The sequence below is a fragment of the Herpailurus yagouaroundi genome, unplaced genomic scaffold (assembly GCF_014898765.1).
Source record: "Herpailurus yagouaroundi ecotype Mexico unplaced genomic scaffold, PumYag 141, whole genome shotgun sequence".
In the NCBI taxonomy this organism is placed as follows: domain Eukaryota; kingdom Metazoa; phylum Chordata; class Mammalia; order Carnivora; family Felidae; genus Herpailurus; species Herpailurus yagouaroundi.
In genome coordinates this window covers 73,367,578-73,382,807 of record NW_024412396.1, presented here as the reverse complement: position 1 = coordinate 73,382,807, position 15,230 = coordinate 73,367,578, and the positions used below count along the sequence as shown (strand labels likewise).

General features: G+C 55.7%; 2 protein-coding genes across 8 annotated transcripts in view; one reads left to right on the top strand and one right to left on the bottom strand.

Annotated features, from left to right (window-relative positions):
* LOC121032307 (opioid growth factor receptor-like) overlaps positions 1 to 12,341 on the top strand; it is a 14,647-nt gene extending 2,306 nt beyond the window's left edge. For 2 of the 7 annotated variants that reach the window (XR_005791209.1, XR_005791208.1), the window contains 5 exons: positions 6,488 to 6,574; positions 7,357 to 7,495; positions 8,204 to 8,254; positions 10,897 to 11,436; positions 12,229 to 12,341. Coding sequence is in view for 1 of the 7 variants with exons in the window: in XM_040478256.1 (XP_040334190.1) it covers positions 7,391 to 7,495; positions 8,204 to 8,254; positions 10,897 to 11,430 (690 nt within the window). In the remaining 6 variants the exon portion in view is untranslated. Of the gene's footprint in view, positions 1 to 6,487; positions 6,575 to 6,599; positions 7,496 to 8,203; positions 8,255 to 10,896; positions 11,437 to 12,225 lie in introns of those variants that run through there. The other 5 variants (XR_005791212.1, XR_005791213.1, XR_005791210.1 and 2 more) reach the window with 5 other exon arrangements.
* A 1,262-nt stretch (positions 12,342 to 13,603) lies between these two features.
* Positions 13,604 to 15,230, bottom strand: part of DYNC1H1 (dynein cytoplasmic 1 heavy chain 1) — a 77,674-nt gene continuing 76,047 nt past the window's right edge. Inside the window, exons 75-78 of the mRNA XM_040478254.1 lie at positions 14,731 to 14,873; positions 14,446 to 14,614; positions 14,175 to 14,302; positions 13,604 to 13,955 (exon numbers count right to left, since the gene is read on the bottom strand). Of these exons, the coding sequence (XP_040334188.1) occupies positions 13,827 to 13,955; positions 14,175 to 14,302; positions 14,446 to 14,614; positions 14,731 to 14,873 (569 nt within the window). The 3' untranslated portion in view covers positions 13,604 to 13,826. The remainder of the gene's footprint in view (positions 13,956 to 14,174; positions 14,303 to 14,445; positions 14,615 to 14,730; positions 14,874 to 15,230) is intronic.

Sequence of the window (15,230 nt, the reverse complement as noted above, 5' to 3'; positions counted from 1 at the left end):
GGCTCTGGGCTGACAGCTCAGAGCCTGGAGCCTGTTTCAGATTCTGTGTCTCCCTCTCTCTCTGCAGCTCCCCTGCTCATGCTCTGTCTCTCTCTGTCTCAAAAATCAATCATTTAAAAAAGTTAAAAAAGGGGCGCCTGGGTGGTTCAGTCAGTTAAGCGGCCGACTTCGTCTCAGGTCATGATCTCGCAGTCTGTGAGTTCAAGCCCCGCATCAGGCTCTGTGCTGACAGCTCGGAGCCTGGAGCCTGTTTCAGATTCTGTGTCTCCCTCTCTCTGACCCTTCCCCATTCATGCTCTGTCTCTCTCTGTCTCAAAAATAAATAAAAATAAACGTTAAAAAAAAATTTTTTTTTAAAGTTTAAAAAAACATTAAAAAAAGAACACCTCTGTGATTTGGGTACCAAAGTACAGACCCTCATGCCCCCACCCCCCACCCTATCATTTAAAGGGTAGGACCTGCAGGTAGGTAAGGAGGATAATTTTCAGTCTCTGACTTCACTTTCTTTTTTTAAGCCTTTCTTTTGTTATTAAAAGTTTCTTTTCAAATATTTTTGAGAGACCGAGGGGAGGGGGACAGAGGGTCTGAAGCAGGCTCTGTGCCGACAGCAGAGAGCCTAGTGCGGGGCTCGAACTCCCCAACGATCATGACCTGGGTTGAAGTCGGACCCTTAACCAACTGAGCCACCCGGACACTCCTCTGACTTCACTTGAGACTGTTACACTTGAATGAATATTTCCTGAGCACTGACCCTGGCCCAGGGACTTGGGTATGGAGATAACGAAGCCACGCCTAACAGGCATGTGTCTAAAGGACGTAGAGTGTGGGGGCCGCCTGGGGGGCTTAGTCGGTCAAGTGTCCAGCTCATGGTTTTCGCTCAGGTCACGGTCTCATGGGCTTTGCTAACAACACGGAGCCTGCCTGGGATTCTTTCTCTGCCTCTCTCTGCCCCTCCCCCCCCCCAATAAATAAATAAATGTAGAAAAAAGGGACACAGAGTGTGTGTATGTGTATGTTTTGGGGGTAGTGGTGTTTATACTCAACAGCTTCCCACTCTCCCAGGTTCCTGGGCCAGGAAGGGGGGCTCAGACATTTGAAGTCTGGACCAGATCTTAGTTTCTTTCAAGCAGGTAGAAAATGTAGGCAGAGCTTCCTGTGAAATGATAGACCATGTTACCACTGCCTGTCTCCACCCGAATAAAGCCAATCTGCCTAGAAACCACTTTGGGGATGGGGCACCTGGGTAGCTAGGTTGATTAAGCCTCCGACTTCGGCCCAGGTCACGATCCCACAGTTTGTGGGTTCGAGCCCCACATCGGGCCCTGTGCTGGCAGCTCAGAGCCTGGAACCTGCTTCGGATTCTGTCTCCCTCCCTCTCTGCTCCTCGCCTACTCATGCTCTGTCTCTCTCTGTCTCTCAAAAATAAATAAACATTAAAAAAAATATCACTTTTGGGGATGTGGAGTTTGAGGATTCTTTCAGAACAAATTTTATTGCAAGGAAAGGGTGCCTGTTCTTGAACTAGAACTGTTATTAATGAATATTGTTAAGAGATAACTTAAACATTTTTAAATGTTTATTTTTGAGAGAGAGACAGAGCATGAACAGGGCGAGGTCAGAGCGAGAGGGAGACACAGAATTTCAAGCAGGCTCCAGGCTCAAGCTATTAGCCCAGAGCCCGATGTAGGGCTTGAAACCACAAAGAATGAGATTGTGACCTGAGCCAAAGTTGGACACTTCACCGACTGAGCCACCCACATGCCCCAAGAGACAACTTTTATTATTTTTGATTTATTTATTTATTTTTAATTTTTTTTTTAAACGTTTATTTATTTTTGAGACAGAGACAGAGCATGAACAGGGGAGGGGCAGAGAGAGAGAGGGAGACACGGAATCTGAAACAGGCTCCAGGCTCTGGGCTGTCAGCACAGAGCCCCACGCGGGGCTCGAACTCACAGATGGCGAGATCATGACCTGAGCCGAAGTCGGACGCTCAACCGACTGAGCCACCCAGGCGCCCCAAGAGACAACTTTTAAAATGTGTTTTTCCTTTAAAGCAGAAAAGCAAAATTTACTTCAGTACTGAGATCAGCTTGGTGGCCAACTTAGAACAAACCCGGTCCGAATTCTGATGACCCCACCGTGCCTCTTGATGGTGGCGGATGAGGCCTCACCATAATTTTTCCTCCTTTTTCCAACGTCTTGAGAGTACACTCGCGGAATTCCTCTTGGCCGAAAGATCATTTTGCATGTGTTCTATTCCTCCCTCCTGCAGACCGGCGTGTCTGCCCGTAGGCCCCCCGCTCGGGAGCTGGCTGTCTGGACTTCACCTTGCGTTTGTAGCCCCTGCTCCTGGACTCCAGGCAGGAACCTTCAGACCCAGCTTCATTCAGCTAGGCAGTGGGCCCGACCCCCCAGGGCCACGCTTCCTGGACGTGGCTCCAGGGGCGGTGTCACAAGGGGCTGGGGACAGGTCCCAGAGAGCTTGAAGCTGAGGTTAAGGAGTCCTGGGCCTGGACCGCCCCCTCTCCTGCCCCCCCCCCTCCCAGAGGAGGTCACCCTAGTCTCTGGGGCTTTGGATTGTTTGGGGGAGGTCTTGGCCCATCATTTTTTTTCTTCTTCCTGCCTTGTTGGCCAGCATTTCACCTTGTGATTAGAAAAATGTAAAAATGGCTCTTCATTCATTCATTCATTCGTTCATTCATTAAAAATTTTTTATTTAAAAATTTTAAAATGCTTATTTTTGAGAGAGAGCACAGGCAGGGGAGGGGCAGAGAGAGAGGGAGGCCCAGAATCTGAAGCAGGCTCCAGGCTCCGAGCCGTCAGCCCAGAGCCCGACACGGGGCTCGAATCCACAAACCTCGAGATCATGACCTCGGCCGAAGTCGGCCGCTCAACCGACTGAGCCGCCCAGCCACCCCTTTGCTCTTTATTTTCCAGTGTTTTATTAGTACACTAAAACGTTCTATTTCTAAAGCAAAAATTGTAAAGCTTTGTTAGGAAAATTGGCCAAGCGTTCAATTTGTAGCAAATGTCAAATTACCACGTTGACTCTTAGCCATCTGGCAGTTGGCAAATGGGAGCTGCTGTCTGGCCTGGGGCAGGGTGGCAGGTCTTAGTGGGTGGTGGTGTCACTGTAGCTACACTGGAGAAGCAGGGACACCTCTTGGAGGAAAATGCACCGCTGGACGCCCGGGGGGCTCAGTCAGTTGAGCGGCCGACTCCGGCTCAGGTCACGATCTCACGGTTCCTGAGTTCAGGCCCCACGTGGGGCTCTGTGCTGACGGCTCGGAGCCTGGAGCCTGCTTCGGATTCTGGGTCTCCCTCTCTCTCTGCCCCTCCCCTGCTAGCGCTCTTTCAAAAATAGATAAACATTAAAATAAATTTAAAAAAGTAAAATTGTCCATGACCACCGGATATTAAAAAATATGCACTTGGCCGGGGACGTAGCGGATGGGGGCCACTGTGGGACGTGCACGCACACAGGCCTCCAGGAAATACCTGTTGATCACCCCGTGGTCAGTGCTGTGCCAGGCTCTGGGGACACGGCTGTGGACGGAGAAGCAAAAAGTCCAGGTGACGGAGTTCAAGTCGGTTGAAAGGGGCTGCCGATCCCAGAGAGAGAGCAGGAGGGCACGGAGATTGCTAGAGTGACCGGGACCAGGGAGAAAAATGCAGTGGTGGGTGTTGTGCGCCTGCGTGAGAAGAGGCGGTGTGAGCGGGAGGTTGGGATGTGAGCTGGGGGGCCTCTAGCGAGGCCTCGTGGGAGGGTGGCCTCAGCGGAAAGACAGGTTAGAAGTGAGGGGCTCAGCCCGTGAGGGGGGACCGCCAGCCGTGGAGGGGTGGACGAGCAGAGCTGGGAGGGATCGGGAGGCCACAGGGGGCGGGAGGGATACCGTGTGATGCCAGCCAAGCTCTAACAGCGTTGCTCTGGGGCGAGGAAGTGGGGAGAAGCAATGGGATTCTGGGCTCATCTGGAAGCTGGCTGATGAACGGATCGTGGGGTTTGGAAGGGAACGGGTCGGGGCCACGGGAAGACTGTAGCTTGAACAGCAAGATCAGCAGAGCGGCCTGTGCCGAGCCTGGAGGGCTGCGGTGCGGCAGGTTTGGGGAAGGTCAGCCGGCTGACCTTGGACAAGTAAGTTGGGAGAACCTGTTAGAGATCCCGGTGAGGCCCGGACGTGCGGAGCCGGGAGGTGGAGACCAGGGTCACCAGAGGCGGGGGTGGGGCCTTGGGGCCAGGGACGTGGGTGCAGGTGCTCGTGTGTGCACGCGAGTGGGCGCGTGTAGCTGGGCAGATGCAGGGTGGGCAGCGGCACTGAGGGTTAGAGCTTAACACCCAGGACTCGCTCGAAGGTAGGGATTTGGTGGCTCTCAGGGCAGAGGTGGTGACTTCTCAACTCTTCATTAGGAGATTTTCAAACATGCAGCCCAAGGGGACGGGCTGACGTTCTCACAGCTTCCCGGCAGGAAGGCCTTTTTTAGGACAAGGCCAGCACCGTCAGCCTGCCTTAGGCCTCACGCGCTCCCCTGAAATCATGAGCTTCCCCCACCCCCGGGAGCTGTGGGGGGACAGGCAGCGGCAGCCCTTGGGTTAAAAGGCCGAGCCTCGTAGTCCTTACATCCTGTGGACAGATCACGAGATAGAGTCCTGCCCCGCCACGTGGACAAGTGCGTAGAAAGGAGCCCGTGTGGGGGCGCCTGGGTGGCTCAGTCAGTTGAGCGGTTGACTCTTGATTTCGGCTCAGGTCGTGATCCCAGGGTCGAGATTGAGCCCCACCCACATCGGGCTCCCCACTGAGCGTGGAACCTGCTTAAGATTCTCTCCCTTTCTCTGCCCCTCCCCCACATTTCTTTCTGTCTCTCTCTCTCTCTCTCAAAATAAACAAACATGTAGACATTAAAAAGCCTGCATGTGGATCCACTCTGCATGTCCTGGGGACGCACAGGGTGGCCCACAGTCAGCATCTGGGGGACCTCGTGTATTTATTGTATGATGTTTAATGGTGGTTGTTTTTGTTTTTTTTTTAACCACACGCATGAAATACCTTTTCGTTAAAAAGTACGTAAGAAGCCCTTTAACACGGTGCCAACCAGCTGGTCTAGAAAACATGGGGTTGGCACTGACCCTGGCCTGTACCTCCGTCAGACAAAGCGAGGAGGAAAGAGGGGTCTGGTTCCTCTACTTGTTATAATTTCACTTTTTTGGTACTTTTATCTGCACTTGGCCTGGAGAGAGAAACAGGACGTGTTCCTTCGGAGTTCAAAGTTAAGTTGCTTTGGACATGTCACAGGGACACAGGAGTCAACGGAACGAGTTCCGGCCAAAACGGGACTAAATCGCGTAGCATGTATGTAGTTATTCTTTTTAAATGTTTTAGTTTTTTTGGTAATCTCTACGCTGAATGTGGGGCCGGAACTCACAACCCCGAGATCGAGTCACATACCCTTGCACCCCAAAAATGAAGTCGTATTTATTATAACCCAAGTGTAAAATAAGCGTGAATCCACACTGCCACGGGTGGTTGAGTAAATCAATAAGCAGGTAGAAAAATCTCCCACGCGGAGGGAGCTCCGTAGACGCTCCCTGTCTGCGCGGGGGCATAAATCTCCAGTCGTTGAGTGTGGTGGCTGGCGTGACCGTGTCCCAGGAGGGCCGGGAGGGAGAAACCCGACAGGTGCCGTGCCAGCCAGGTGGCCATGGCGAGGTCCCCTGTAAAACTTCATGGTGACACCCGTGCGATGAGGGCACTGCCCCTCTGTGGGCGGCCTCCCCAAATCCACAGTCCTCGTGATTTCGGAAGAAAAACGTCAGCCGAATCCCAGCGGGGGGACATCTTACAAGACGATCCTCAGAACCGTCCAGGTCATCAAAAGCGAGGAGAGCCTGAGGCGCTGTCACAGCCGAGAGGGGCCTAAGAGGATGTGGCCACTGAGTGGCCACTGAATGGAATGTAGTGTCCTGGGTGGGACCCGGGGGCAGAAAGAGGAGGCGAGGTGAAAGCTAATGACATCTGAAGGAAGTACAGACGGACTTCAGTTAATACTTAAAGAAATTGATTTTTTAAAACTATTTATTAACACTTATTTTTGAGAGACAGAGAGAGGCAGAGCATGAGCAGGGGAGGGGGAGGGAGAGAGAGAGAGAGAGAGAGAGAGAGAGAGAGAGAGAGAATCTGAAGCAGGCTCCAGGCTCCGAGCTGTTAGCACAGAGCCCAACACGGGGCTCGAACTCACCAACTGCGAGACCATGACCCGAGCTGAAGTCGGACGCTCAACCGACGGAGCCACCCAGACGCCCCTTAAAGAAATTGATTTTTGCTGGGAACCGTTCTAGCCTTGAAGATGCTAATGTGCCTTGTGCTTTAGGGTCTGGTTTTATCCTTTCCTGTTCCTCCGACCTTGGCCCGGAACTGGTGTGCCACGGAGCCCACTTTGGGAAGCGGGAGGTAGGCGTGCGTGTGGTGACTGTGGCGCTTCCCCTCAGGGCCTGGCGGTGCCTTTCCGCAAGGACTCTTGAAAGCCAGGGACATGAGACTCCGCGGAGGTAGGTCTGCAGCCCCTCGTGCTCTGGGTAAGTTGTTTTGGTTTTTGCTGTTCTCACTCTTTTTTGGGTACCTGTTGTTTTTTTTAAAAAGTTGTTTTTTTAACAACCTCACACTTGGGAAAAGCTCTCTGACTCGGGTGGGTCAGTCCCCATCCCGGGCTCACGTTCTTCATCTGTTAAAGGGGGAGGACATTTGAGCTGAGTGGGTGCGCCCCCAATAGTCTAGAACTTTCAGTGTCAATGAATGTGTGACATTCCCTTTTTTTGGCCCCTAGATTTATCTGTGCTTTATTTCAAAAGAAATTGAAATTGTTGATAGTAGTTAGCGTCGTAAAAAGGAAAGTCTCAATTAAAGAATATATTTTCCTCGTAAAATAAGGTTTTCTTTTTTTTGTTTGTTTTTTTTTAAAATATGAAATTTATTGTCAAATTGGTTTCCATACTGAATGTGTGACATTTCCAATGAGCTTGTTAAGACCGAGCTTCTCGGGGCAAAGGGGCTTTCCCCTCACAGAGGCGAAGCCCACGGGCTACACTCCCCGCCGCCAGCTGCCCGCGGGTTCCCTAAAACGCTTTGGGAAAACTCTAGATCTGTCTTGGGGAGGTAGCACCCACGGTGAAACCCAGCCCCGTTGGGACGCAGCTCTGACTCTGACAAATGCGTCCTACAGAGCGACCGCCATCACAGCCGAGGCACACAGTCCCACAGCTCCGGAAGGTTCCCTCCTGCCCTTTTTGTGGCCAAGCCCTCACCCGCCCCCAGCAACCAGTGACCTGTGCTTTGTCCCTGTGAACTTGATGTTTTGTAGCGAAGTGAAAAGCCCACCCTGAGCGGCCCCAGCCATGGCTGGTCTGAGGTCCGGCCGGCCCGCCTGCATCAGGGCGGCGTTTGCTAGCACCAGGGCCGGCTTCCAGAAGAGGTGGAGGAACACACCCCATCGCTTCAAGGTGCTCTCCTGCTTGCCGCCCCCTCCCCTGCTAGTGGACATGGGGGGAGGGCGGGAGACCCCGTGTGCCCCAGACCAGGAACCCTTGCTTTGGGCCCGCACCTTCTGTGGAAATGGTATCCTCAGCGGTTCTTGATAACATCTTTACAGGGCTTCTCTTCTCAAAAGCAGGGGTGTTCAATCTCCTGTCCTTTGGGAGTCTGTCTGTCGATGAGAAAAAGCAAGAGCTGCTTTCTCCCAGCAGCCTGGGATTAGCAAGGAGGGTTCTAGAATATCTGGTGCCAGCCCCGGGTTCTTCGAGGGACCCTGAGCAAGCAAGGCCTGGCTGTTGTCTGGGCCTCATCTGTAAAGGAAGGGGTTAGGACGGATGGTCTAGTATCTTCCATGATCTTCTGGCTTTGGGTTTAGAATAAGTTCCAGGGTTCTCTCTCCCCGGTTGAATCCAGCTGCTGAATTCGCCCTCTTGCCACATTCCTGGTTCTACTCTTCCTATTCATGGCGGCCCACGTTTGCATTTTAGTCCCTCAGACCAGGGAAGTCCTTCTTGTCCACCCCCGAGGGCCGCCATCCGCCGAGTGTCCGGTGTGGCGGGAGCCGCGGGCGTGGGTTCTCTCTGCCCCTTGCTCTTGAACGCTGAGCTGCTGTCCGCCTGCCTTCATCGAAAGGATTATTCAGCACCATCTGTCTTTGTTTCTTTAAATTTCCCCAGGCCAATCACAAAAAGAATCACATGGACTTAATTGAAGGTATCTGGAGAGAGGTAGGTGATAGAATGGGCCAGCAGCCAGTCCCCTCACTTAGAGGACGGTGGAGCCCTCCCCAAATCCAAGTCCCCAGAACCAGCCACGGGCCAACCCTTCAAGGAGGACTTTGCAAGGAGAGTGGTTTGGGACCTGCTGTGTGTGCCCTTTTCTGGTTAAGAACGGAGTTACTATATTTGAGGAGGAGCTTCACTTTGATATTTAAATGGATGTTTCCTTTTTTTTCTCCCCACCCCCCCGAAACATTTAAGTAAGAAAAAGACTCAAAGTAGTTTCCCCTGGAAGATTGACACGGCCATAAGTTTGAGTAATTGCAATCTCAAAATTAATTAATCTCTACCCCCGGCATGGGGCTTGAACTCACATCCTGGAGATCAAGAGTGGCACATTCTACCGGCTGGGGTAGATTAAATTCAATCGAAATTGGGGCGCCTGGGTGGCGCAGTTGGTTGAGCGTCCGACTTCAGCCAGGTCACGATCTCGTGGTCCGTGAGTTCGAGCCCCGCGTCGGGCTCTGGGCTGATGGCTCGGAGCCTGGAGCCTGTTTCCGATTCTGTGTCTCCCTCTCTCTCTGCCCCTCCCCCGTTCATGCTCTGTCTCTGTCTGTCCCATAAATAAATTAAAAAAAAAAGTTGAAAAAAAAAAATTTTAAATTCAATCAAAATTAAAATCGATCTCCATAATCAGTTCGGGGATGGTGAATGTTTGGTCTCATGGTGCTTTGAGGCACCAGGTCATGCTGTCCTGCCATTCCAACCCAAGCCATTCTAGCCCGAGGATAAACGTCCTATCCCGGCATCCCCTGGTTTGTAAGTATGGATGCTGTTGGCTGATTTGCAGGCCGAGACCGTTAGCCTCCCCCACACGGGTACCCCCTCGGGCCTGGGCCTTGAGGCCATCGTGGGGGGGGTCCCACGATGCTGGCTTTGTGAACTCCGACAACTCTGAGCGGTCTCTGAATCTGAAATGATTACTGTTGCCTACAGACTGCTGTTAGCTATTTTATTCCCTGTTTTGGGGACTCCGTGACAGCGTTGACTGTCCACAGAAGAAATGAGCTCTCTCGGGAGGTTTTCACCACCCAGGTGAGATGACCCCACGGGGGTCCCTGCCTGAGCTCAGCCCCGGGGCCTTTTCTCGGGGTGTGACTGAAGCCCCGTCCGTGGTCAGTGAGAGGGGAACACCTCACCGGTCCTCACGGGGCCCTGGCGGAGCTGGGAGGGGGGGGTCAGCGCAGCGCTGGGAGTTACCAGGGGTGCAGCTCCCCACTGTCAGCGGGGGAGGTGACGGCGGTCAGTCGCGGGGCCTTAGACTTTCCTGGAGACCCCTCCTGGCAGAGCTGCTTTGGCAGGAGGGTAAAAAGCTAGAGTAAGGAATAGGAAATTCGGGTACGAGGTCAGGTCAGAAATAGGAAATTCGGGTCAAGGAATTCGGGTACGAGGTTGGGTACACGCAGTGGAGCCGTGTGATAAGGGATCCAGAGAGTTCCAGGGCCCCCTGAGCCAGCGGTCACAAAGAGGCGACCAGCTGCTGACCTGCACACGTGGCCTTTGAGGACAGAGCGCGGGCACCTTTGAAAACCGTGACCACTGGACTTAAACGCTCATCTCCGCCTCTTTGGGCCGCCTTGGACAGCCCTTCGTGTGGGGGTGGTGGGTGATGAGGGGCACGTGTCTGCACCCCTTGGTCAGGGAGCCTGAGGCAGGCGGGCCAGGAAAACGACTCTGGGAGGAAGTGAGCTCAGACGGCGCCCTCCCGGGCCCCTGGTGGTGTGGACCGGCCTGTGCACGGCACTGGGATAAGGGCTCAGTTATGGGGCTCCGATTGGGCCCCCAGTGATGGTGGGCCCTCAGGCCTTTTGGATGCTATGGGGTATCTGTCTAATGCATTTTTTATTTTTTATTAAAAAAATTTTTTTTAATGTTTATTTTTCAGAGAAAGCGAGTGAGCAGGGGAGGGGCAAAGAGAGAGGGACACAGAATCTGAAGCAGGTGCCAGGCTCTGAGCTGTCAGCACAGAGCCTGACACGGGGCTTAAACCCACGAACTGTGAGATCATGACCTGAGCTGAAGTCAGATGCTTAACTGACTGAGCCACCCAGGCGCCCCAATTTTTTATTTTTTTAATGTTTATTTTTGAGAGTGAGTGCCAGCTGGGGAGGGGCAGAGAGAGAGGGGGACAGAGGATTCCAAGCGGGCTCCGTGCTGTCAGCACAGACCCCAAGGCAGGGCTCAAACCTGTGAACCGAGAGATCGTGATCTGAGCCAAAGTCAGATGCTTAACCGGCTGAGCCACCCAGGTGCCCCTATTATTTATTTTTTTTTAAGTTTATTTATTTTGAGAGAGAGATCGAGTAGGGAAGGGGCAGAGAGAGGGAGAGACAAAGTCCCTCAGCGCAGAGCCCGACGCGGTGCTCGAACTCACAAACTGTGAGATCATGACTTGGGGCAAAATCGAGTCGGACGCTTAACTGATGGAGCCAGCCGGGTGCCCATCTAATGCATTTTTAACAATTGCAAGGCAGAGTTGCAAAATTTGCCACCATCAGTGATGGAAAGAGGAACTTCTGCGCGTGAGAAGTGTGTGGTGCTTTACCCTGGTAGAAATTGCTAATTGGCTCAGAAATAAATGATGTCGTCAGTTTTTAGATCCTTACGACGGCCAGTCTTCGGAAGATACCCCCAGCCATTCTGTCTACAGTCTCGGCACCCGTTGTCCGGGCGACGTGACCTGTATTGTGCCTTCACACGCACCGACGTCCAGGAGTCCAGGAGAGGTCCGCGTAGAAGATCCTCTCTCCTCAAAAATCCCAGACCGCCCCCTCAAAGCTGCCAGCTGGGGCCCTGCGTCCCCGGAGGCCGACGACGTGGACATGTGGCCTGTCGAGGCCAGCGGCCCTGAGGCGCCAGGGTGGCCAGCCGGGCCGTCCGGAGCCCCAGAGGACCGGAGAATGACGGAGGAGGGGTGGCCCAGGGCAGCCGGTCCCCTCCTCCCCGCCGCGGAGCCCTCCGAGCCCGGCAGACACACGCAGGGCAGGACCAGAGGGTCCCGGCCGCCTCCCAGACTTGGGAGTGAGAAGGACAAGGGGCCCAAGCTCATCCTCTTCAAGAGGAAACTGGAACTCTTACTTGCAGAGCCCGAGAAAAGGAAGAGGAAGAAGCAGTATGTGGCCTAGACTGAGGTGAGCGGAGTTGGCTCGGGAAGGAGGTGCCTGTTGGCCAAAGCCAACGCTGACGGACTTGTATCAATGGAACGCTTGCCCTTTGTGTGTCTTAAACAATGAGCACCTGGGTGCCCACCTGTTTGCTCACAAACGGGTTTCCGGTGGAGGAAAGGTCCTGTGTGGCCCTCGTGGAACCCGCTTCCCGAGTCCGAGCATTTCTTGGCTTTTACTAGATATTTACGCGTCGGTGAACCAATTTTTTTAAAAAACCCGAATTCGTGGTACCCGTTTTCCTCACTGCTGGCGCATCTGCTGAGGGGGGTGGGGGAGTGGGCAGGAGTGGGGGATGGGGTGGACAGGAGGGGCTCTGGGGGTTGCGGACACAACAAGGTAAGAATATTTAGGCTAACACACTGGTGGACTCTGGTGTGAACTTGACCAGCTGCCTCCGGTGTCCCCGTTTCTGTTCCTCTGTCACTGTGTTCACAAAGGGTTTTCTGAGCAGCTGGTTTTGGCTGTTGACACCGTCATGGTCTTGATGTGCTTTGTTAAATTTAATTTATAAATGTTTATTTTTGAGAGACTGGGGCAGAGAGAGAAGGAGACAGAATCCGGAGCAGGGTCCAGACTCCGAGCTGTCAGCACAGAGCCCGACGTGGGGCTCGAACCCACGAACTTCGAGATCATGACCTGAGCCACTCAGGCGCCCCCTTCTTGACGTGCCATTTGAAAACAATGGGGTGGCAGTGGCTCTCTTACCCTTTCCCAGTTTCTGGGCGTTTGCTCACTGAGCCTTTTGTTCCCCAGCAGGCATGAACTGAGCACAAGCCTGGCGCCAGTGCCGGGTGGCTGCTGCCCACACGCCCCGGGACCCCCAGGACCGTGCTGTTCCCAAGTGCCAATAAAGGGAAGCCCGAGGAGAAGAGTGCAAGTTCCTGCGGGTGGGCGGGGCACCGGGGTGCGAGGTGGGTAACCGGGGGCCGGCCCGGGCACAGGCACGCCGCTGTCCCGGCTCCGGGGCCCTCTGGCCTGTGTGCCAGCGCTGCTCGCTAAGGATGAGTGCTGTGGCCACTCTTCGGCCCGACCCTCCCGACTGGACGGTGAGCGGGTGGTCCCAGAGGTAGAGGTGGGGTCTCCCCCCCCCCCCCCCCCCCCCCCCCCCCCCCCCCCGGCCCGGGCTTGCAGTGGGGCGAGGCTCAGAGGCCCTGGGGCCCAGGACGGTCACACTGGGCTTTCGGGGGCAGCAGGCAGGCGTCCAGTAGGCGCAGCGGCTCCCGCTCAGGGCCTCTGGGCTGGCGTCCGGTCCTCCCTGTTCAGGAACTTGCTCTGTGCCTGGAGGGCACGGCTGCTCTCGTGCTTGGGACCCTCACCTGTGTGTGCCGGGTGGGCAGAGGAAGTAGGCAGGACAGACGCCCATGGCGGCCTTTCTGTGGGCTCCCCTCATCTGTCCTTGGGCCTGGTCCCAGCCTATAGCCCTGTTCGGGAATACCGCTGCAGAAAAACTAAGAAACCTTATTTATCGGTTCAGAGAAGAACATTTAAAACGGACCTCAATTTTCAATCAAGTAGAACTTTGGACTGCAAGGCGGACTTCCCAGGATCCCTGATAGACCATTCCAGAACCGGGTGGGGAGGAGACTGGTTGCCAAGCCCTGGGGATGTTTGGAGCCTGGCGGTTGCCCAGAAGAGGTTGGGTCGGCGTCAGGGGCAGGCGCCTAGGCACCCACTCAGACCCGGCTCCTCACCCGGCTGATGGTTGAGCCCTGCTCATGGGGGGGCCCAGCAGCAAGAATAGGCTTTTGTCATGGGGGGGCGCGGGGAGGGGGGCCTGTGCTCAGGCTCAGCTGGTCGCTGATCAACCCTAGGAGCTGCCATAAGGCACTTAACCCAGTTTCACAAGGAGCCCACACGCATCACGTCCGGTGTGAACAGTGAGCAGTTCGTGGGAACCAGCTGCTTCCCCGGGGTGTGGGGGGGTAGACACGGGATGGGTGGAGGCTGGCTGGGGGCGTTGGCACCCTCACGTGACACAGAAACCACCCGAGGGATTGTGAGCAGGCCCAAGCCTGCAGGGTGCTAAGTCAGGACGGCCAGAACTGCTCTAGGCACGGAGAGTTGTCCTGGTGTTTGCAAAGGGCCCCCACTTTCCACGCCAGGAGGAGAGGGGGACAGAAGAGGCGAGAGCTGGATCGTGCTTAGTGTTTTATTCCCGAGCAAACCAGGCTACGGACCCTCCCAAGCACACAACCGAGTCCTTCCTCTTCCCACCGTCCCGTCCCTCAGCCTCCAGTCCGCTTCCTCCAACCTCGAACCAACGACTTTCCTGTGACAAGTCCACTCCTTCCGAACGGTTTAATGACGAAGAAACGTTAAATAGTTACTACAGAAAAGGGACCAGGAGTCGGGTTTCACTCCGTGCAGAGGACGGCGACGCCGCGCTCGTAGAAGCTACGTGGATCCTCCTTGGTGGCGATCTCAAAATCGACCGTGAAGATGAGGTCCGCACGGGTGAAGTTCAGGTAGACGGGCAGGGTCACCTGGGGGAGAGGGCAGGGTCTTACTGCCGGCTTCGGGAGAGGCAGGACACCGTGGGCATGGTGGACAGTGGCCCTGGTGATGGGGCGGCTTGCCTCCGCGTGGCCCTGGGGTCCTAGGGACGAGCTGGCCCCGGGGGAAGGGGGGCGATGGCTGCGCCTGATCGCTCGCGGCTGTGCGCACGGCCCCTGCCAACCCCAGGACAGGAAGGGGCCACTTACTACGTTCGCCTTTCTCTCTGCGTTGGTCTGCTTGAGCCAGCGCAGCTGCGTCAGAGGGAGGACCGTGGAGATGGCGTGGGACAGCGACAGCTTGTTGTTATTGCACGTGGCCCCCTGGAGCTTCAACCCTGCGGGGAGAAGTCCGGCCCGGTCACCCGTGGCAAAGGCTGCCCGAATCTGTGACACCGCGCCCGGCCCTGGCGTGCTGCCTCCCGCGACCTCAGACACGGACTGGGAGCCACACCGGCACCCAACCTGGACCCCGACTCACCCGTGACCCCAAAGCTGCAGGCATCGAGGGTGGCACTCTGGGACGTGGTGACGTTGACTTCCAGGCAGAGCTCCTCCAAGGACCAGCTGTTGGCCTGGGCCACGTACTGCCTGGTGGCGGTGATGTAGGCCTCGGGCACGAACAGGCCGCCCAGGCACACGTGGATGTTCTGCGGGAAGGAGGGGCCCCCGTGAGCGGGGAGCACCAGCCACAGGGGATCTGTGCCTGTCCCCGAGCGGCCCCGGGGCTGCCCCTCCCCCGCACCACTCAGGAGCCGCTCCCCACCTTCAGCTCCTTGGCGCCGCCAGACGCAGCCGCCAGAGAGATGTTCTGTAGCTGTTTGATCCTCTCGCTGAAGTCGGCCACCCACTGGATGACGGTCATGCCCGCGGGCACCGTGTAGTGGGACCAGCTCCGAGGCAAGATCCCTGCGAGCGAGGTGACCCAGGCTCGGTTCTCACATCCCCGGCACAGGTGCTCGGACCTGCCAGGGCTCGTCTGTTTCCCCAGCTGCGCCTGCGCGCGAGCACTCCGCCCGCCCCCTCCCCACGCCACGTCTCCTGTGCTGGCTGGGCCCGCACCACCTCTGCCCTGCTCAGTCCAGTGTGGCTGACGGGGTGTACATGGAGGACCCCAGTGGCCCCAAGGGACACCGCAGCTGTTAACCCCCATCATGGAAGGGGCTGGGTGTCACCGGCAGGTCAGGCTCGAGACATCTGGGTGCTCGCTCCCTGTATCCTTTACGTCCCCCACTTTTCCTCTGTGGTGGCCACCCTCCTAAAGAC